This window comes from Petaurus breviceps, unplaced genomic scaffold (genome assembly GCF_028583685.1).
Source record: "Petaurus breviceps papuanus isolate PSGF00001 unplaced genomic scaffold, PetGlider_PUasm1.0 110, whole genome shotgun sequence".
In the NCBI taxonomy this organism is placed as follows: Eukaryota; Metazoa; Chordata; class Mammalia; order Diprotodontia; family Petauridae; genus Petaurus; species Petaurus breviceps.
Genome location: NW_027185597.1, coordinates 5444436 through 5467584, shown reverse-complemented (window position 1 = coordinate 5467584; position 23149 = coordinate 5444436). Strand labels below are relative to the sequence as shown.

The following is a 23149-nucleotide window of genomic DNA, read 5'->3' as shown; positions in this document are numbered from 1 at the left end:
AGCTAGTATGTGGTGGAGGTTACAATTTGAACCTGGCTCAAACCAAGGCTATCTCTATAGTCACTATGTATTGTTGCTTCTCTCTGTCATATTCACCTGCTTTGATTTTCTTTTTTACACCTTTGTCAGAAAGAAGGAAAATTCATTACCTAAGCCATCAATTAGTCATATGAATAACGGAGCAAAACCCTATTATGACATTAGAATGCTTCCTGATTGGCTAAAAGTGATTGGAAGGTTAGACTCAGGAGCCTAATCCAGAGCCCAGGTGCCTAACTACCAAACTTAATTTAAGGGTTTACTGGGAGGGATGAATCTATTCTTTGGGGCTACAGGAAAGATTGATGCCCCTGCTTAGAGCAGTGGGAAGGAAGTTGTGCCCGGAGCTAGTGGTAATAAAGGAGATGAATGTGAGACTGCACTTGGATATGGTATATCTGGGAATCCAAAGGACTAGGATGCTTGGGGGACCTTGGAGGCCTAGGAAGCTGGTTGCCTCCAGTTGGATTTTAGAAAGCAGGAGAGAGAAATGAAAAGTAAACACTTTTAGTCTTAAGAGCAAAGTTCAAAGTCTTCTAGGCTGACGTGGAAAGAAGGAGCTAGTGTTCTGGGAAGGTGACAGCAAGGCCTAATACCAGGGCTGGTTCCTTTATACCATAAGGTATGGGTAAGATTTGAGGGACTGTAGTGAAATAATCTAAATTACCTTTAATTTTTAGACACAATATTGTATGAGTAGGATACATTAAGATTAGGTCATTTTAAAAACATGAGTTAGCATTATGTATATTCATTCTTCCTAGCACACTCAGGGGATTTGTGCTGTGTCTTTTGGATTCAGTCAAAGGGCACCATGTGAGGACCTTAAGGGCCCCGTGTGGCCTGGAGGCCGCAGGTTCCCCACCCCTGGTAGACCCTGTAAGGACAAATGGAGAGGATGTGGGCAAGAGCAGCACAAGAAGGGCAGGCATGGATAGATTGTGACTGAGATCACGGGAAGAAACACTCATATTGATTAGTCATTCCATAGATAGTTAAGTAATACGAAGTGCCGGGCACTGTGCTAGGCAGTAAAGAAACAAGAAGAATGAAATAATCCCTATTCACTTGGAAATTACATTCTGCTGAGGCAAGGGCGGATAGTATGTACATATATAGATGGAGAAAATAATAAATAAAAGATAGGGAGGGAGGGCACTAGTTGATTAGATCATAGATACATTTGAATATAACCAAAAAGTGGTCCCAGTTCCAGCTTATACATAATGGGCTGGAAGCTGAATCTTTATATTGCTATAATTTCCAAATATATTTCTATGCAAATACAATTGTATTTCTTAGTATTTGAGGCAATGGACCAAGAGTCAGGCATTATGAATAAATTTTTATCCCTGAAAATTGTCTTTGGTTCCTGAGGAGAGTGTGATTAAGGAAAAAGTTGTCAGTAAGAAGAGAAAGCCACTTTAATGAAAAAATCAAATCTATTCACTTGTAAAGACTTCTCCTTAACTGCTTCATAATCACGATGAATTGCAGGTTCTTACTAGGGCCTGAGATATATAAAACCAGAATCTCTCCAGGGGTGTTATTCTCTTCATTCTCAGACTCCTCTCTCTCAAGCGCACCACCAGAATTCCATGGGGCATTATATGACTCTCTGGAAATGCTTTAAACTTTCAGAATTCATAGCTTGGGGGTAAGGTGAACACCAACATCCTTGTCACCCTAATATCTTGACAGGAGATGAATGGAACTATTTGTGAGAAGGAAAAGTTGTGCATAAATGGCTCGAGGAAACGAGAAGGTAAAAGGGTATCCTTTTACTCTATCAGTAAAAATTTATAGGCTATCTGTAAAGCAGTTGGATACTCTTGGGTCTTAGGTAGATGTTCTCTTTAATCATCAAGCTTCTTCCAGGGCCGAAAAATGAATAATATAATAATTTTATGAATCTTTTCATCTTCCTCTACATCATCTATATTTCAACTTGCAGAAAATTTTATCCTTAGATTTAGGGTATGGATACCTCATCTAGTGACTGGGCTGTAGGAATATAGCCTCCTGCCTGTGAGCTGGGTCCGTCAGGGTTTTAAGATGACTTTCTTCTTACAGGTAAAGGGCTAACACCGGTTCTGTTGGTGACTGGTTTTTCAGAGGTCATTGGATGAAGAAGGTCACTGTGACCAAAGGAGAGTGTCCTTGAATCTTATGCTGATGATAGGATGACCTTGGGTCTTCTATGTGGTACATTCATCAGGGAATACGAGGAAGCCCAAAGTGCTTTTAAAAATTAATTCTCGGTGTATTTTAAGTCTCTTGATATATAACCAATGGGCACTTAGTTGTGAAATGCTCTTTTCAGATGCATTTGCAGCAAATGTTAAATTGCCAACTTGAATCCCAAGAAAATGTCTTTTCTTCCAAGAGGTCAGACTTCGGAAAACTGAACAAGAAGGCTGTCTAATGAATATTCTGGCTGTCTTTTGAACTTTTCTGTATTTGAATTAACCTTTGGCAAAATAGGATTTCAAAAGACAACTTGCTTTGCTCTCAGGTGGAATGGCTAATAGCCATCAGAAAACACCTTTGGAGGCCAATTATCCTTTACTCATGATAATTTTCTGGTGCTGTTCAGAGAGGTGATTCTGGGATAATGACATTAATTAAAGGGAGCTATGTGGTAAAGTCAGTAGAGTACTGAATTTGAAGTCAGAAAGATAAGTTCTAATCCTGCCTCAGATACTTATTTGCTTTGTAGCCCTGGCCAAATCATTGGATTTCTCTGTTCCTCAGTTTCCTCATCTGTAAAATGAAGCATCTGGACTCAATGGCCTCTATGATCCTTTCCAGCTCTAAGTCTAAAATTAATAATTTATAATCCTAGAGAGTTTCTTTAGAAAAATGATTATCTATTTTTAGTTCCAACAATGTAAAAAATCCTTTTTTTCTTTCATGCTATCAGAACTCTGAGCCTGGTAGATAAATTGTGTTTAGCTCAAAACCCGAAAAATATATTTTCCTATTAAGGATTTTGTATGTATGTAGGGCATATAGCTTTCTTTGTGATAAGTTATTTACTTTAAAAAATGATATAAGAAGACAAAACATATTATAAGATAGTTCACATAACCCTAACCTGAAATAAATTTACTATTTAAGTTTAAAAGAGATACTAAAAGGAGGAGAAAAAGAGAGAAAAATACTTTGAAAGCAGCAGACTTGCAGAATCTCATCTTGGTCTTGCTACTACCTGTTTCAACATGGCCTTCTAGATTTAGAACAGGAAGGGACTTTAGAAGTCACCAATACAGTGAGTGCTCTTACTTCACAAATGAAGAAACTGCTGTTTCTAGAGATTAAATACATTGACTAAGGTCATGCAGATCTTAAGTGGGATGGTCAGCAAGTGTGCCTTCTACACAGCAGGTACGCAATTAGTGTATGATAAATGTTGTTGTTTGTCCTTTGCTCTCAAAGAGGACCATGACATCAGGAAGGTGAGGTGACTTGCAAGTGAATTGGATTTAAGTGAGGCAGGGCTGTGCAAAGTCACTCGCCTCACTTTCTCCTCCGGAGTCATGTAGGTTCAGTGGCAGGATATAGATCAAGATGACAGGATCTGGCCCTGGATGCAGTGGGGGGCCTTGGCCTTTTAAAGTTAAGATCTTTCCCAAATGTCATTTTGTCTGAGGCAATGTCCATTCAGTGATTAAAGGTAGTTAAGAAATCAGGCAAAGAATGGCTTCTGTTACCTGGTCAAAGAAAATATCAATCTGGGAGGAGAAGACCCTCAGGATTTCTGGCCAAAACAGAAACAATTGCTATTTACATTTGCTCTGAGCAACCAGAGCCTGAACAATGACCCTGGGCTTGGACTGGGACCTATTGTCGACCAATCAATGAAAGTCAGAGGTATTTGGGTTTAATGAATAGTCCTTAAGAAAGAAATCTAGCTGTCTAGCTGTAAACCCCAAGATATCTTGAGAGGTTTCAGTGATCAAAATTTACATTCCTTTGGGCAGAGAGGGACTGTAGGAAAATGGTGGCATTCTAGGATATAGAGGATCCTAAATTCTCTGCAAACTAGAGTTCAGGTTTAAAAATACATCAAGTTCTTTTTTTTTTTTTTAATGAAGAGAACCAGTTATAAATCCCTGTATTCAATAAAACACTGCACAAAAGGATAACTCCTGGGAGCCTGAACATAAACAAGTCTCAGTACAAGGAAGGTATTGCACAAAGCAGACTTCTGAAATGGGAGAAAGTCACACATCAAGGTCTCATGGTAGAGTGGCCCTTGAGCTTTGGCCACTGCTGAAGAAAGGCTCTATGCAGAATCCAGGCAGCCCCAACCCTGTCCAGGATCCAAACAATCTGGACCTGAACCAGATGATCAATGAATGAATAAATGAACGAATGAATGAATTTAACCTCTCTGGGACTTAGTCTTTTTATTTGCAAAGAGGAATAATCAGAGCCATAACTAGAAAGAGGTGATTGGGGTTGTCCCCTAGGATTCTCGTTTCTGGAAGGGTCACACCCACCTTATGGTCACCATGCTGAGACTAACAGGTGTAAAGTCTCACTGGGTGGGAGGTGTACAATCTCTCATGTTGGTGCCCTGAAACAGAAGTGACACCTTTTCCCCAACCCTTGCTCTGGACCAGCTTTAGCTCTTTTATATCTATTTATCCAATACTATCTATGATAAAAGTGATACATACATACATTCATACTTACATACCAATTATGAAAAGGAATAACTTTTAAATCAGTTAGTAGTGATTACTTTGATTTATTTTCAGTTTGACTGAAGAATTCAGTTCCCTTCTTCACAAACAGTTAGTCTTAACAGCTAAACCAGCACAGACATTCCTTTCAGCTTGAATAATATCTATAGATTTAGGGAAAAGATAGACTGACTTTATCATTTAATAGAGTAAGAAATATATCTTTATAGGTATAGAATAATAATAAGTTAAATAATAGAATCTTCTAAGGTTGTTTCCCTTTCTAGCAGCTGGAGGATGGCATTGACTGCTAGTTTACCAATTACAAACCACAAATTTCTCTTAGTGGGAATATTAATTAAAGGTGAAGTTTTTCTTTCCCAGTCTTACATCCCCCTTTTCCTGACAGCTGCAGGGCAAAGATTTCTAAGACAATCTCCCTTTGACAGACAAGTTGATAGACATAGGCCCTAATCTGATAGAAAATCAGATTTGATAACAACAATCCAGTGTTGTCAACAATAGGAATTTGGGTTAAGAAAGCCTGGGAGAAGCGAACCAGTCAGATGACCTGCCTTGTCCCACTGAATTATGTTCAAAACAAGTTTCCTAAGATTGCTGTAATTTTAAACTCCTCTTTTCTGTTATAAAAATAAGCTCTGTAAATCACTCCTTTGTCTCTGACCTCTGAGGAGTTCCACAACTAGATTTCATTGGCAATAGTTGACCTTGCTAACTTAAATCATTTTACTAGGAAATATTGTGCCTCAGACCTTCCTATTTCAGACAATTTTACAAGTATAGATATACTATTTGTCACTATATACTATGTGAATTTATATCTATTTATCCAATACTATATATGATAAAAGTGATATATACATATATTCATACATATATACAAATTATGAAAAGAAATAACTTTTAAATCAGTTAGTGGTGATTACTTTGATTTATCCTATAGTGATACTATAGATTACTTTTGTGATAGTATAGATTAATTTTACATATATTATAAATAAAACCACCATTCCAACCCATCACAGTAAAAAATGCATAAGATATAATTTAGGCACCTAAGTGGCACAGTGGATTGCTTGTTGTTCCTCCAGTCAGGAAGACCTGTGATCAAATCCAGTTTCCAACACTTACTAGCCATAAGACCTTGGGCAAGTCACTCCACCTTTATTTAGACACAGTTTGTAAGGTCATGAGAATAAAATGAGAAAATGTTTTTTAAATGCTTTGTAAACCTGTAAATGCTACAGGAATGTTAGCTATTATTATTTTTACTATAATGTATAGAAGTACTTTGAGAAATTAACGGTACTATACAAATTCAAAGTCCTATGATTACTTTTGTCCATTTTGTCCTTTCTGGTTTAGTGATTATAATGGCAGAATGACAATCACAAATCTACTGATTTAAGTCACAAAGTTTAAATGCATTGCTGAATTTCTGGAAAACATTTCAGAATATGAAGTGTGAAAATTTTTTGAGATAACGTACCTTGCTCTTGATTCTTTTTGAAAGGTTGTAAGCTATGTTTAAATGAATATTTACAAATTTACATTTAAGAGTTAAATTTATGCTCATTTTAAAACCTCCCATTTAATAATGATTTATTATTAAGCATTAATAGAAACAAACTAGCTTGTCAATGCTTTACATTTTAATAAATGAATATTAGTGGCTAAAATGTTATAATTTTTCAGTGCTAAACATCAAGTTTTCTTCACTCCCACTGACTTTTTATTTCCTATGGTTATAGTATATATTCTAGTCTTCTGACTCGGCTTTTTTCAGTTAGCTTTATTTTATAACTTTTCTTCTAGTTTCTTTATGTTCCTTCCACTTATCTATCATTCTTGCATTATAGTGCTCTGCTGCATTAGAGTACCAGAATTTATTTATTCTCCTATTGTTAGATATTTAGATTACTTCTAGTTTTTTTTTTTCTTTTAATACAAGTAATGCTGCTATAAAAATCTTTGAACTGAGAGTTCTTTCTTCCCTTTTGGTAACTTTTATATTTCCAACAATGGAATCACAGGATCAAAGGGTTTTATGATTTTTATGCCTTTTACTGTTCATTGCCTAACCACTTTCCAAAAGAGTCTGCAAGATTGCAATTCTACCATCAATGAAATGGGTGTACTTATTTCTTCACAACTCACTAACACTGTCTTATTGCTTTAAATAATTTTTGCCCATCTGGTGGGTATGAGCTGGCATGCCAGAGATGTATTGATTTGTATCACTTTGATCACTTGTGAAATTGAACATTATTTCAAGTGGTAATTAACAATTTGTATTCCTTCTTTCCTAAACAGTCTTCATATTGCTTTAAGATTTCTCCTCCAAGGAATGGGCTTTGTTTTTAAAGGTTCCCACAAACATATTTTAGATCTCAAAATCTTTTATATTTTCCATATTTTGTGTAATCTGTTCTTTTTCTTTTCATTATATTATTTCTTAAGTTCAAAAACTATTTTTAAAATTTAAAGTAATGAAGGACAACTATCTTATCCCTAATAGTTCCTTTTTTGGGAAGTACAAGTCTGCCTTATTCAGTTTTTTTTCCCTCCAGTGTGTTCTCTAGAGCTCTTGTCTCTGTTTTTCTAGAAATATTTAATTCTGATGTATACAGCTCTATGAAGAAAAACTTGGATGTTTTTCATTTATATTGTAATGAATATGTAATTAATTTGGTAGTATTGCCAATTTTAGGATTTTGAACTAATACATGCATGAATTTTAATGTCCCTCCAATCATTGAAGTCTTCCTTTATTTTAATCATTATAACTTTACTGTATCCTTAAATAGGTCAAATATATTTTTGCATAAATCAACAATTATTTGATAATCACACTGTGATTAAATCACATTCATCCTGTATATCACATATATGCATCACATGTGAACATATAGACACATATGCATACATGTGTACACACATATATATGTATGAATGTAAATAGTCTCTCCCCAACTGGATATGTTTCTCGAGAGCAGACAGAGCTTGTTTCATTTTTTATCTTTGTATCTCCAGGGCTTAGCATAGCACATGGAATATAGTAGGTGCTTAATAAATCCTTGGTGATTGGTTAGTTGATTATTAATATATATTTTTAATGGTTTTTTTTTTTTGCTTTTCGGAGGGCAGTTGTGGTTAAGTGACTTGCCCAAGGTCACATGGCTGGTAAGTGTTAAGTGTCTGAGGCTGGATTTGAACTCAGGTCCTCCTGACTCCAAGGCTGGTGCTCTACTCACTGCACCACCTAGCCACCCCAGTTGATTATTAATATAATCTTACATATTTAAGGTTTGCAAAGCACTTTAGTTCACTTGATCCTCAACACAACTGGTGAGATAGGTGCCATTGTTATCCCTGTTTTGCAGATTAGGAAACCAAGGTTAAGAAAATGACTTGCTGAAGGCCACACAATCTCTAAGTGTCTGGAGTTGCTTCTGAATCTAGCTCTTCCTGACTCCAAGTATGTCATTACCCCTGGCTGACTCTGTAATAATAATATTTCCACCTCTTAATTTTCAATATTAATCTCTTAAATCTCTTTTCCCTATGCTATTACAAGTTGTGAAAGTTGGCATTCTAGTTCTGTGCCTGTTTTTAATGGCGATGGTTACCGTATTTCTCCATTGCCCCTTGTGTTGTCTCTTTGCTTAAGCTAGATTTTTACAAATTGTATTGAAGAAGACTGTTCTATTTATTGTATTTATCAGGAATATAGTGCGACTTTTACAAAGACCTTTTCTGCATCTACTGATATTATGACATGGTCTAAGTTTTAATTTATATGACATATGTTGATTTTCTGAGGTTGGACTAACTTCGCTTATGTGGGATGAACCACATATCTAGTTATGATGAATAATTTTTTTTCCTATGTTGCTGGATTGTTAGTAAAACCCCATATTCTACCTCATATTATACTTAATTGTTAGATTATATGTGAGAAGACCGCTGGTGGAAATTATGGTGAACCTGGAGTGAGTGGTGTTGTTCAGTTGTGTCCAACTCTTCAAGACCCCATTTAAAGTTAAAAATACTGGAGTCATTTGCTATTTCCTTCTCCAGCTCATTTACAGATAAGGAAAATGAGGTAAACAGGGTTAAGTGACTTGCCCAGGGTTACACAGCTAGTAAGTGTCTGAGACTGGAGTTGAACTCAGGTCTTCCTGACTCCAGGGATTGGATCTTCTCTAATCTGGGCAGCTAGGAGGCACAGTGGATAGAGGGTTGGAATCAGGAAAGCTCATCATCATGAGTTCAAATCTGGCCTCAGACATTTAGTATAGTTGTATAATCCTGGGTAAGTCACTTAACCTTGTTTGGCTCACTTCCTCACTTGCAAAATGAACTGCAGTATCTTTGCCAAGAAAACCTCAACTGGGGTCGTGAAGAATTGGACGTGACTAAAATGACTGAAAAACAACCACAACATCGTCTAGCATGGAATGGTGCTTCTTACGTGAGTAACAAACAGGTACTAAATAAATATTTGTTAAATTAAAATAAATCTCATCCAATTTTAGTTGCCAAGGCTTGATTTGTACTTCGCTAGGAAAATAATTGTAAATAACGGGGGTCTGGTGTGGCACAACAGGGTACCAGACGAAGAAGTCAGTCAAGAATCCTTATTACATCCTAACTTTATGCCAGGCATGGACTGAGCTCAGTCACTCAACAGGCAAACTCCTCCGTTTGGTGTTTAAAGAACTCTACAAGCTGCCTTTCTGGTCTTATCACCCCCAGATCCCTGATACCCACTGCACTGTCCATTCCTACCGGCCTCGGTGCTTTTCATCACACGTGATATTTCTCTCTGTTCCCTCCCTCATCTCTGCAATGCTCTCTTTGGAATCCCTGGTTTCCTGCACACTACCACTAGCATGCAGCCCTTCCTGCTCCAAGGTTATTTTGTATCTGCATTGTGTGCACTTTGTATAGACCTCTATTTTTTGCAAGTTATCTTTTCTTTTTGAGGACAGTGACTGTTTCTATTTTGTCTTTGTATTCTCAGCATCTGCACAGTGCCTGACACATAGATTCCATTAAATTTTAAGCTCCTCGAAGGTAAGGAGTGTCTTTTGCCTTTCTTTCCACCCCCAGAGCTAAGCACAGTTCCTGGCAGACAGTAGGTGCTTAATAAATGCTTGTTAATCGACCAACTGAGTAACTTGAGCAAGCCACTGAACTTATTTGGACCTTACCTCTTTCTCGTTTGTAAAATAAGGAGCTAGGATTAGCTGATTTTGAGATCTGCTCAAGCACTAACAGTTTATGATTCTCTATCCATAGAATAATAAAGGATTTTAATAAAACTAAATGTCACAGTGGGAGTAATTGGTCATTTATTTATCATTTGAATTCACACAGTGCCTTTCCTATGAAGGGCTCAATGCACTCAGTCAAATCATTTATATGCGCAAAATCCTTCCAGCTTTACTGATTACAGGGAGGGAACTAGGGGTAAGCAACAAAAGCTCTCTATCTGACAGTATCACGGCCACTGTTATTTCTGCTGGTATCCCTCTCCTCCTGGGCAAGGATTTAAATTGAACCACAATTCTATTTAGAAGTTCATACCCAGGAAATCCACAAATAGGGTTGGAAAAGGGCCATTCTTTAGGAAAGTCTTCATATAGAAGAATCCCTCAATTCCCCCATGGCACAACAAAAAAAGTGATGGTTTTAGTATTTCTCTGCCTAGAATGGTGGCCCACTTGCTCACCTGTCAGTGCCTCATGGACAAGCTAAGACATTTCTAGCTCGGATGCCTACTTGTCATCCAAATGTAATCTTCCCCTGGGGATGGCAGTGGGGAGGAGGGGTCATGTGAAGGGACTGACAGGTGACAAGGGAAGGGCACAGCCTTTGGATCAGCTCCCAGAGCAATGATTTATTTCAATCTCATTGAGTCTCCTTCCATCACATTCCTGTTACACATGAGTGAGGCCACAGTGAACAATGGGACTTGTTGGAGACAGCTGCTCTGTCATCAGCTGAAAGTCACCATAGCAACTGGAAGGGTCTGGATTACACAAACACTTAGCTGGCTACAAATGAGAGTAGGTAATAGTTTGAGGTGAAATTGGGGACAAACCTAGGGAAAAATGAATGCCTAACTGAACTCCTTCTCTCTCCAGCCAGGCTCATCCCTTCAGTACCTCCATAAACCTCTGTCTTCCACCAACATCCTCCTGGCAGAGTTTACCCACATAATCCATTCACTGGATGTGGTAGCACCCAAGAGCTTGTCTGTTCTTCATTAGACACAGAGCACCTGCTTCTCTCTCTACCCTTTGCTTCCTTCCTCCCGCAACTAGCACAAAATTAATAACAGTGGTCTTGGTGGTAGCAGGAGGAAGGGGTAGAAATCCTGGGCTTTTGAAATCAAGAGTTTGGTCTCACATCGATGGGTGTCATGGTAACCTATAAATGTCACACTGTAAGTGGGAGTTTACTCCTCCTGTGGTGTGGCTAACTCTCATTTAGAAGCACTAACAATGGGATGACATTTCTTTTTAAAAGGCTTTTTGCTAAGACTGAATTTTCTGATTTACATTTATCCTCAATTCCATTTTTGTTATCTTGACTTTTAGTGTCCTGATCATGGGGTTTAGAGCTAGAAAGGGACCTTAATAAATGTTGATTAAATGAGGCTGGGGCATCAAAATGATCTTTATATAGAGCCTCTAGTCCAAGGGGGTGTTTGGAGGCAGCAACAACCAGCTTGTGAAACATTGCTAAATTTTCAGTGTAAGTATTTACACTTCGGAAATTGGCAACCACTACAAATCAAGGCTTAGTTTATTGTTTTGTGGATTGTCTAGACTTAAGAAAATGTAATAATGCAAATGAAACTTAAAGCATCAGCAGACCCCTCCCTCTCCTTGTAATCCCTCAAGAGTACAGTTGCTAAACATTTCCCAATATATTTCTGTAACTGCTCTATTAACAATGCTTGAGCTCAGAAGGAGTATAGTAGAAGGCTCTCGGAATGAAATCATTACCAGACTGGAGGTTTACTGACAGTAGACTAAATAATAGTAAGCAGCATCATTTCTATAGTACTTTAAAGTTTGCAAAATCCTTGGAGTCTCACAACACCTCTGATGTAGCCTACACCTTTTCATTTTACAGATGAATCAAAACCCAGAGATTTGCCCAAGTATTCAAATCCAGATCTTCTTACTCTAAATCTAGTACTCTTTCTGCTTTACCACATTGATCTTTTTATTTTTTAATCTTGTTTTTATTTTTATATGGCAAAAAAATCTCAATATGTCCTTTTCCTCTTTGGGCAGCTAGGTGGCTCAGAGGATAGAGGTCCTAGACTGGAGTTAGGCAGGCTCATCCTCCTGAGTTCAAATCTTGCCTTAGACACTTATTAGCTGTGTGACCCTGTGAAAATCACTTAACCTTGTTTGTCTTGGTTTCCTCATCTGTAAAATGAGCTGGAGAAGGAAATGGCAAATCATTTCAGTATCTTTATCAAGAAAACCCTAAATGAGGTCGTGAAGAATTGGATATGACTGAAAATCCTTTTCCTCTTTCCAAAGATGAGCCCCTCCTTGTAACAAAGAAAAGAAGTGGTTAAGCTTAACCAAATGATACCAGGGAATATGTAGATCAAATTTTGAACTCAAAGTCCCCCACCTAAACCCTAAGAGGAGGGAGGGTACCACTGGCCTTCCATAAGCTGTAATGGCTAGTGTTCCCCATCATGGGAACATCAACATAAATGTGTATGTGTTTTGGTGTGCAAAATTTGTCGATTTTGAATCAGATAATAAGAATTCCATGCTTTTCTAACTCATGTAACTCCATTATTATCCAGTCTTTAATAGGTTCATTGAGGAAAACTAATGAAAATCCCTTTTCCCAAATCAGAATTCAAATGGAAGGAGCATAATCTCTGATCCATTTAAAGTAGCTATGGGAAACTTCCTGAATTTGTACTAGACTTTTTCTCCTTCCCCATATTTCTACATACCAAAAAAGAAGAAAAAAAATCTATCATATTATCAAACAAATCATCCTGCCTCAGTGATTGTTAAATAAATGTCTCCTGTCCCATTGACCTTTCAGAAGAGGCAGAGTGTGATCAAGGGGAAAGACCACTGTATTTGGAGTCAGAATAAGCTGAGTTCCAATCCTGTCAAAGACACTTACTAACTGTGTGACCTTGGGAAAGTCATTTAACCATTCTGAGTTTCAGTTTCCTTATCTATAAAGTGGGGATAATAACCACTTCAAGGGTTGTTTTGAGGGTCAAACAAGATAATGTATTTAATGTATCAACATTAAAATATTATATAAATGGGCTATTAGCAGCAACCACAACAATAATATTAACGAAAAGAAAATGCTAAGGATAATTTTGAATTCTGACCTGTGACTTTGATTTCACACTCAGTAGGAAAACTTCCATAAATTAAAACCTGGGGATCATAATCCTGGCAATTGCATTGATTAGATTGTAGGAACAAAACTGGAACATGTTTGATAAGTACTCAAAAAGTTAGAAAACAAAGAAATAGGTTAATACATTACTCTTTGGGCAATCATACTTGTTCAGGGCTGAGCTAAGAATGTGGGCAGGTAGTGGGAGTTAATGAGAAAACATAAAAGTAAATATGTTAACTTTAAATCACTACATGTATTTTGCCAGTCACTTCCATAGTTAACCAGTTATCTTTGAATTTGGGAAGGACTGATAGTCCTATTTGCAAATAGGTATTTTTTTACATAGGAGTCATAACTTAAATATCAGTGGATGCATCTTGTACAATTCTGGTCCAGATCCATATCTGGGCTATAGTATGTTGAATTGTATATTTGGCTATCACAAAGAAGTTTTTCCTTCATGAGTCTTTATTATCAATACAGATAATTGAAACATGCCTTGCATAAAATTTAAACTTTTTTGAAAAGACATGAAAGTAACCTGTATTGATAACCTTGATTTGTATTTCACAAGATTTGAAAAATAATTTGTGAATGGAGTTATAATAAAGATGATCAAACTCAACTTTCTCTCTCATAACTGAAGAGGGGTTTTGGTATCAGATGCTTTAAAAAGTTAGTTTCTTGGCAGCCATTGTGGCAATGTTTATGGTCTTGCACCCACTGCATTCTGTTATTCTTTCACATGAACAGCAGGAGTTAACATCTGTGTATTTCAAAAGACTATTAATTGTTTCCTCTTATCTTACGATGTCTTTTGATGGAAGACACTTATCTGAGGATTCCTTCTAATTTTGATTCATGGTTTTCCTCATTTTAGTCATTTCTGGTTTTGTATTTTCTGTCCTAACTTCTCAGGAGGAAAACTTTCCTAGGCTCAAATCAGCTAATGGAGCAAAATTAACTAATTAATACCATTGTTAAAAAAACAAGTGTTTATTAATGCCCATTAGCATTTTATGGAGTGCTTAAATGGAGTGCTTTTTATGATGTTATGTGAATCTAAAGGTGAGGGACAAAGAAATATTCTGTTTCATGCTGGAAATGGAGGGTGGAAGACATGAAATAAAATCTTGCACCTGACACTTGCTGAATGACCCTGGGTAAGTCCCTTAATGTTTCTGGGCCTCATTTCTTCTTCTGTAAAATGAATGGATTAGACTCAATGATCTCTATGGCTTTTTCCAGCTCTAAATTTATGAAACTAAAATTCATGGTCTACAAATTAGCTTTTCTGAAAATGACAAACAAACTAGTTCCTTTCTCAGCTTCACTCTCCATGACTGAACGCAATGGGATGAAATTAATAAATGCTATGGGAGGTCTGGTATATGGTTAAAGAAATTAAATGCACATTGTTGTTACTAATAAAACTATCAATTATGTCTCATTAAGGCAATGAAATTTTTCTGGATATTTAAGCTGTGTAATGAAGCATGATCTGGTCGTCCCATCTCAAGCTTTGTAAGAGCAGGGATGGAAAGGCAGACACGTAATTTTTCAAAGTTAAGGAGATACCACAGCAATGGAATTCTTTCACCTTTAAATATCCAGCATTTGAATGCATTTAAAATATGATTTTATTTTAAAGCTGTGATTTGAGGTTGACTATGTTATGATTCATCAGCTGCAGTGCTGATTTGGTTAAGAATCTCCTTCTTCTCCCAAGGACAACCTTGGGTATAAAAACAGGCTGGGCTTGCTATGAGAGGGTTATTGTGAAAGGAGAAGCTGTGGGTGAGGTTCAACACTGTTCTATATTGAACCAATTCTATCAGTACTAGCACATATCCCATCCAACTACAAATCATCAAAGGGAAAAAGAAAAAAAAAGATGAGAAAGCCAATTTATTCAGATAATCTGAAAGCCTAAAACAGGGGTCCTTAACTTTGGGTCTGTTGACCTTTTTTTTTTTAATTTTGGTATATACATTTCAATATTGACACTGTAGATAGAGCACTGGGTTTGGGATCAGGGAGACTCATATTCCTGAGTACAAATCTGACCTCAGACACTGTGTGACCCTAGGCAAGTCACTTAACCCTGTTTGACTTAGTTGCTTATTTATGAAATAAGCTGGAGAAGGAAATGGCAAATCACTCCAGTATCTTTGCCAATAAAGCCCCAAATGGGGTAATCAAGAGTTGGACATAACTGAAATGACCAAATAGATATTTCAATATAATTAGTTTCCTTATGCTAATGAAACCATGGGTTTGGATAAAAAAAAAGATAAATTATTATTGTTGTTGTTGTATAGTATTGTTATTACCAGTAAAAGTAGTAGTATTAATTATTTCCTAAGACTTTACCTGAATCTAAGTGCCAAGGATCAGTGGCAGCAGACATGGGTGGGATGGTCAGTGGGGAAGCTCCGCAGTTGGACTCCACCAGCTCTCCTTGGATATGGACTTGAGAAGAGGCGTTCGTTGGTCTCAAGGCTGCCTTGAGAGGAGCAATTTGGTTGAATTGTACTCTGGAGAGACACCCAGTGAATCCTGGTGTATTATACTTGTGTATTTCTTGATCGATCTTCCCTGTTTCTAGAAGCAAGAAAAAACAAGAGAAATTAAGAATAGTAGCTCAATTTATTATATCAGTAGACTATGTGTTTTTGTTTTGTACTTATTTCTCCAAACTCATTCTTGGAAGATGTTCTTTACAATGCAATGTTAATCACTTAGTATGACTGAGAAATAGATATATGTTTTCAAAATAGCTTATTAGAGATGTGGTATAATGAGAAGATCCCAATCTACCTAAAAACTAGTTCCCAGAGAAGTGACAGCAAGCAGGATTATAAATCTTTCCTTTGAAATTTAATTTACAGATTCCTGATATTGCAATATGACATAGATAAGGATAAACGCCCTCTTTATTCTGATTGTTTCCTGTTCCTTTCTTGGTATTTCCCTCTGAAACATGTTTATTGAAGAAACTCTTATAATTTAGCCATTGGTTAATTTCCTGTTCCTTTATGTGCTTTTGTCACTTTTCCACCTTAAAGATTTTTGGTTTGAAAACAGCAAGCTTTCTAACCTACAATAGAACATTTCCTTCCTTATAACACTGAGAAATCTGGAGTATGAATGAATCCTGAGAAGTACCTTTTGACAGAAGGCAAACCTTTCCAACTGTGCTATACAGTTTTGCATGAGATTATGAACCACACTCACATTTTCTTCTACTTTCTTGATATCTCCCTGTACGACCATTTAAAGCTGGCATAGTGAGGATTGGGATCCTATAGTGTTATGGCAGGAAGGGGTCTTAGTGAATATCTAGACCAATCTTTGATGAGAAAACTGAGGCCCAGAGAGGTTAAGAGACTTTCCCAAAGTCACACAGCTAGTTAAGTGGCAGAACTGGGAAGTGAATCTAGGTTTCTTGATTCCAAATCCATCGTTTTTTCCACTATACCATGATTAATGGCATGTAAAACAATGTTTGTATTAATATGACAGCTGTTAGTTTAACCCTGTGTTGTTCAGCTCACTGCAGAGAACAGGTGGATACCCACCTGATGCACTGCTATGCTGGGCCCCAAGGCCCAGTTACCCAGCAGGAATCAGTCTTAGATGAACCCTGAAGGCTTCAAAGAGAGCAGATGTCATGCTCCTTATTCTACATCAGTGCAAGATAGGTAAGTGACATCTCAGACGTTATCATCTCCATTTGGATTCTAGTCAGGTATATTATATTAGCAAGGTGATTATCATTGAAAGGTATTATAGCTATTTGGAGTATTACATTTGCATTTCATCAAAGGATGAAGCTATAAGCTAATTCTTTTCCCACTCGAACTGAATAGATCAAGTGCTGTGCAGCACAGCAGGATAACTATGTATTTACATGTGTAATTCACAGCAGGTGATGTTGCCTACTGGGGAAAGGATATTAGTAAAGCTATCCTAGGTTTAATGTAGTCTCTTTTCTTTCTTTGTTACTTTCTTTCTTCTCCTTCCTTCTTCTCTCTCAATCTCTCCCTTTCTTCCTTTCCTCTTTTTTCCTTTCTTTCCTTTCCTCTCTTTTCCTTCCTTCCTTCCTTCCTTCCTTCCTTCCTTCCTTCCTTCCTTCCTTCCTTCCTTCCTTCCTTCCTTCCTTCCCTCCTTCCTTCCTTCCTTCCTTCCTTCTTTTACTGAGAGCCAGAAATCTACTCCTTTGGGACAAGAGAAAGGGAAATATTCATCATCAAATGAACTAAAGTTGTAAAACAGATGTCGGTCTCCACTGGTAGAAGAAACTTCCTCTGTGAGAGTTCCCTACATGAAGACATCAGACATCCAGACACCTCTGCCCACAAATGTACCTCTATGTAGTAAAATAGATAGGGAGCCACAAGAAGCAGTAGAATACCAGAAATCTTTTGAAAAAAGATGTGTTCACATGTGTGAATATCTTTGGGAAGAAAAGCAATGATGTAGATCAAAGGAGAATAGACCTGGAGCTGGAAGGAATTTTTTCAGCTTATTCCAAGTCACTGATAACACAAAAGATCATGACGGAAGGGATTGAGGCCATCTAGTCCAACAACCTATAGTTTAAAGATGAGGAATTAAGCCCAGAGAGGTTAAGTGATTTGTTCCATGTAACACAGGCTGTGTTGGGCGGGCAGGGGTTTGAACCCAGATCCTCTAACTCTAGAACTCTTTCCACTTTATAAAGATGGTAGAAGTGAAAATAGGTAGGCACTGTAAACTTAAAAGCAAAATGAAAGTTGAATTTGAAAGCAATGGGTCAGCAGAACCCCCAAGATTCTGTCTAGGAATGTGATCTCTTTAAAGCTTTTGGCTGTCTGTCTTGTGGTTGTTAGTAAACAAGCAGTGAGACTAGAAGGTTTGTGGCTACCATGTCTAACAGCTCTCCTACCAGAAGGTGAGGGTCCTGCATGAGCCCTTATGAGCTTCTTGGGCACAGGACTGATCCCGAAGCGCTGAAGTAGCCCAGGTAGAAGACCTCATTCTACATAACTTTGCCTTAAAACAACTGGGGGACATGAGGCCAATCTTCAAGGGTTTGAAGCAGATTGGGATATGACTGATTCTACTTGAACGGCAATGGGTAGAAGCTGTAAAGACAAAGTGAGCCTAGATACATAGACAGCTTACCACCTAACTAACAGTTAGGGCTATCTAAAAGTGGAATGGTTGATTTAGGTGGTGGGTTTTCTCTTACTGGGGTTCTTAATGCTGAAATTGGATGACCATTTGCTGGAAACACTGTAGGAGGGATTTTTTATCAAGTACTTTTTGGCTTGATGGGTTTCTGAGGTCTCTTCTAGCTCTTAAATTTTGTGTTTCTCCTCTATCCCTGAGTGCCTCTTGGCTAATCAGCTATTGGTTCATCAGATTGCTAGTCTCAGGACCTTGGTCTACTTCTAGCAGGTTTGACACCTAAGTAGGACAGGCCTGCTACTAAAGGAGGCAGGGCCTGCCTGCCAATGGTAACTGAGCAGCTTTGCAGTTAGTCCAGAGACATGACAACTAACTATAATATAAAATAATCCACAAGTGGATAAGGGTGCAAATTGCTCTGTGAAATCGAAGGGTCTCTTTCTCTCTCTTGTCTCAGATTCCTCTTCTTGTACTAGCCATTGTATGGAACTGAAGGGTTCATTAAAATTTTTTTCTTGTATTCACTGAATAAAGTTTTAAGTTTCTCATCCTTTATTTTAAAAATAGGTTCTTAGGATGATTTTTATTTCTCTCTCAGTTCTCCATGGTATCACCCTCTGTGCCTACCCCTCCCCCCAAACCCTAACTCAATAATAAACAATAATAAGCAAACAATTAAATCAAATTTCGTTTTATTTGCCTTTTAGTATCATATAACTTTTCCCTATGGGCCGGTGACAATAAAAAAAAAAATCTCTACCCCCTATCCAAAGGATTGCTGGCACAGTAAGGCTCCCTAGGTCTGTTAGAGATGAGTTTGAGGCCATCCACCCCATTTCATTAATGACCCAGATAATAACAGAGCCCTGAAAAATGTAGAAAGCTAATTCAAAAGCGAGATCGGCAGTATCACTTACAGTAGCACTGCGGTTGGGCTTATTCCTGTTTTGGGGAAAGGGGGAGGGTGGGTAATCCATATTTTACAAGCATATCTAACAACTAATTGTACCATCTCTGTATATCTGAATTCATTACCAGTAAATCATGTTCATCTTTAAAATGGTTTACGTTATTTCCATACAAAGCTTAAATATTAAATGTCATCTTACTCTTAAGTAAATACTTTGGGCATCAGATATATTGTGTGAATATTTTATTTTTTGGGGGGTGTGGGATGAGGGGAAATTTCTGTTCTATAGAATACAGATCAAAACTACATTACAACGCTGGTTTAATTTATGTGTTCAGGCTGCAATTAGGGAGTTAATGCTTTCTATTCATATTGCTGTGTGCCCCCAGAAAGAAAAAAATTCAATTCAAACAAATAGTGACAAGGTTACAGGTAAAAAAAAAAATCTTCAAATGAAATGCCGATGACAATCCTTTTAAGAAGTTGCCCCTTCTATCACCAGCACATTAGCAGCCCTTCCCGGCTTCTTCTATTCAGTTGTTGAATACCAAGTGACAGGCATGAGCGGGCGTGAGCGCTAGGAGCAAAGAAAATGGAAAAAAAAAGATGCAGCTTTTTAACAAGAAACACGAAGATGATAAAGTCAGCTCCATTAATGACATAATGGCGCAAGAAGCCTCATGTAAATTTATAAGCATTTTTTGCAGAGATCTTATAAACATTTAGAGAAGCTGACTCCTCAAAATGAGCTGTTTTATCTTTGGGGCTATTTAAACCTATCTGTATTTTCTTGCTTAGTATCCCAGGGGATACATTCGTCTGAGGCTTGCTGATATGAGGCTCTGTCTCCCAACTCTAAGGTTTATGATCAAAATTTCTTTTGGGGGATGGCTAGGTGGTGCAGTGAATAGAGCACTGGTTCTGGAGTCAGAAGGACCTGAGTTCAAATCCAGCCTCAGACACTTAACATAAAACTAGCCCTGTGACCTTAGGCAAGTCACTTAACCCCAATCGCCCTACCTTCCCCCTCCAAAAAGGCAAAAAAAAAATTTCTTTTGGAATAGAATTTCAGGGGTGGGATACAAAAAGCAGCGCATCTTCATCAGCCATCACACTGATTTTATGAATGTTAGAGAAGAGGGCAAACACCAAAGGGGCTGGAATCTTACAGAGTTTAAAGGGCTGTAGAAGTTATCTAATCTTATAAACTTATCTAATCTAATCACACTTCCTACCAGCTTACAATTTCCTTGCAGAAGTAACTCATACACATACACATGTGTACCTAACTACATGAAAGAATGGGACAACAGTAGGAAGGTATAATTAAGGGCTAGATCGTGGTACTTTACAGGGTTAAGGGTTACAGGAATTCAGAGACCACAAAGTCCATTGTAGGCCTGGGTTGGTTTTCCAAGTCTTTCAGGTGGGTTTTTATGAAGAGGCAGGATGCTGGATTGTAAAAATGGAGGGGCACAAAATGGCAGGTTAATATTGGGTACCAGGAGAACATCTATTAACTCTAGTTGAAAAGTTACCTTGAAAAACCCTATCATCTTACTGAATATGGCCATCTTTGAAAATACTGTTCTTTTCCTTTTATCTTGACACAATCATTTCTAGAGCCCATTGTAATACCCTAGGACCCCCCCAAGCCTCCCCAGAAAACCACCTGCCAAATTTTGATCTCCCCTTCTCCATAGCCTATTCTAAGGATCCCTAGGCTTTCTCAATTAGAATGGGAACCTCCTGAGACCAAGGGACATCTGGTTTTTTATTTTATTTTATTCCCAGCACTTTGCATGGTGCTTGGCATACACATAGTAATAAGTGCTTTACAATTATTTTTCCATTTCATTTTTCCATTCCATAACTGCCTCCCCTCTCCATGGTCTCCCAACATGAATCAGGTTTCTTATCAAATATGGGGATCAACATTAAAACTGATGGGCTTAAATCCTCTGGTGATTCTTAGGAGAGCCAGTCTGAAATCAAAATGTACACAGAAGTTGTAGGACCACAGAAAACCAGATGCATGCCTGAAAACTCTGACCAGTTTGCTAGGACAGGGCCTATCTTAAATGGAGGCTAGTGAGAGGTGAGAAGAAAGGGCTGTGGTGAACTGAACTGACAGTTTATATTATGGTCTGATTTGGCCACAGTTATCTTGATTCAGTTGGAAGTGACCTCCAAGGCTGAATAATTCAATCTGTACCACATGATCTTTGAGGTCATTCTTCTCCACTTTTCTCTCTTTGACCTCTTTAGAACGCACTCTCCCCCTCTGTGTTCACAACTTGTTAGCGCTGGGGCTCCTGGAGAGACCAGCAGTGGGATACAGTGGACAAAGCACCGTGTTCAGAAGTGAGGAGCTGGGTTTAAATTTTGCCTCTGACTCTTACTACATGAGTGACCCTGGGCAAGTCATTTAACTTCCAGGAGCCAAAGTTTCCTCATCTATAAAATGTGTGGGTTTGACTAAGCCTCTGAGGTCCCCTCCATCTCTAGATATGGAATTGAATGTCTCAATTGAATCTCAGATGTCAAAAGCTAAGGTTCCAAAATAGCAAAGTACAAAGCAAGATCCAATGAGATAATAATATGGGTAAAGCACTTTGCAAACATTAAAATGTGATATAAATGCTATCAGAAAAAAACTTAGACTAGGGATATCTTGTAAAAGTTTCTTTATATTTGCATATATTATATGTTTTATTATATATTATATTTTAAATAAGTATATTACATATATTATATATATTTATATATAGTTTCTTTACATTTAGATCACCCACTGCAATGCTGTAATTATGTGATGCCAAAATTGCCTGAACAAAATAATTAAATACTCAATTATCCAGATATTTGTAAACATCAAGATATTTAGCATCATCCTGAATATATCTGAATTTCTCCTATTTTTCTTGAACATTTGATATCATGTGTTCAAAAGAAGACCAGATTGGAGCCCAGAAATGTTTTTCTGCCCTTCTGGGGCAAGGGCTTTGCAAAGATTCTTTAGTCTGTTCTAGGGCTATGAATGAACAGGGCACTCTGGAAGTAACAAAGGCACTCCAAAAATTCACTGTGCCTGCCAGTCAAACAGCATAAATTGCTGAGTCCTTGGCTTTTGTTTTCTCCCCTTAGAAAGGAAATTCTGGGCAGATCTCGCCAGTTTTTATGCTAAGTGGTTTCTTCTTTTTATATTTCCAAATGCAAGTCAATTTAGCTATATGCCTCAGCTGTTTGCTTTATGAAAATAGGTGCATTAAATACAGAGGCCCAGGAAGAAAACTGCTTTCTTCTCACTCACTGGATTTCATTCAGCCTTCTCTCATTGCATTTTAATTTGCTTGCTGTGTAAATGGAAGACAACACACAAACATTTCCAAACTGGTTGATTGTAGTACTTTTAATTTCTTCTGTGTGTGCACTTCTGCAAGAATAAGTTAACTTAGAAAAAAAATTAGTCTTTGGAAAAATGTAATAAACTGTGGCCAAGACTATTAGGAATCTGTCAGGAAGTCTAGTGGTTTTCCTAGGTTCCTTTCTAATGCATTGAATTGGATACCAGACAAGACCAGCAGAAAGTTTTGAGGCTTATCTATCAAGAAAGGTACAGAAGTGTCTTCGTGCATGCATGTATATATGTGTCTATGTGTGTGTTTATGTATATAAATGTGCACCTATAGAGATATGCACATGCATACATAGACACACCTAAGAAGGATTATGGATAGAACTTCCAGATCAGAAAATTCTTTTCCAGTGAAGCCTGGTACCTTCTCACCAACTTACAGCCTTAGAGAATTGCCTAAAGCAAGAAGTTCAGCGAGCGACTTGTCCCTAGTCACACAGAGAGTTTGTGTTAGAGTCAGCACCTGAACCCAGCTCATCT

The 23149-nt window shown here is 37.7% G+C and overlaps 1 protein-coding gene across 1 annotated transcript in view; it reads right to left on the bottom strand.

Annotated features, from left to right (window-relative positions):
* The window catches only part of LOC138156879 (contactin-associated protein-like 2), a 2167135-nt gene that overhangs the window by 23697 nt on the left and 2120289 nt on the right, over window positions 1-23149 (bottom strand). Inside the window, exon 22 of the mRNA XM_069082365.1 lies at window positions 15540-15770. Within this exon, the coding sequence (XP_068938466.1) occupies window positions 15540-15770 (231 nt within the window). The remainder of the gene's footprint in view (window positions 1-15539; window positions 15771-23149) is intronic.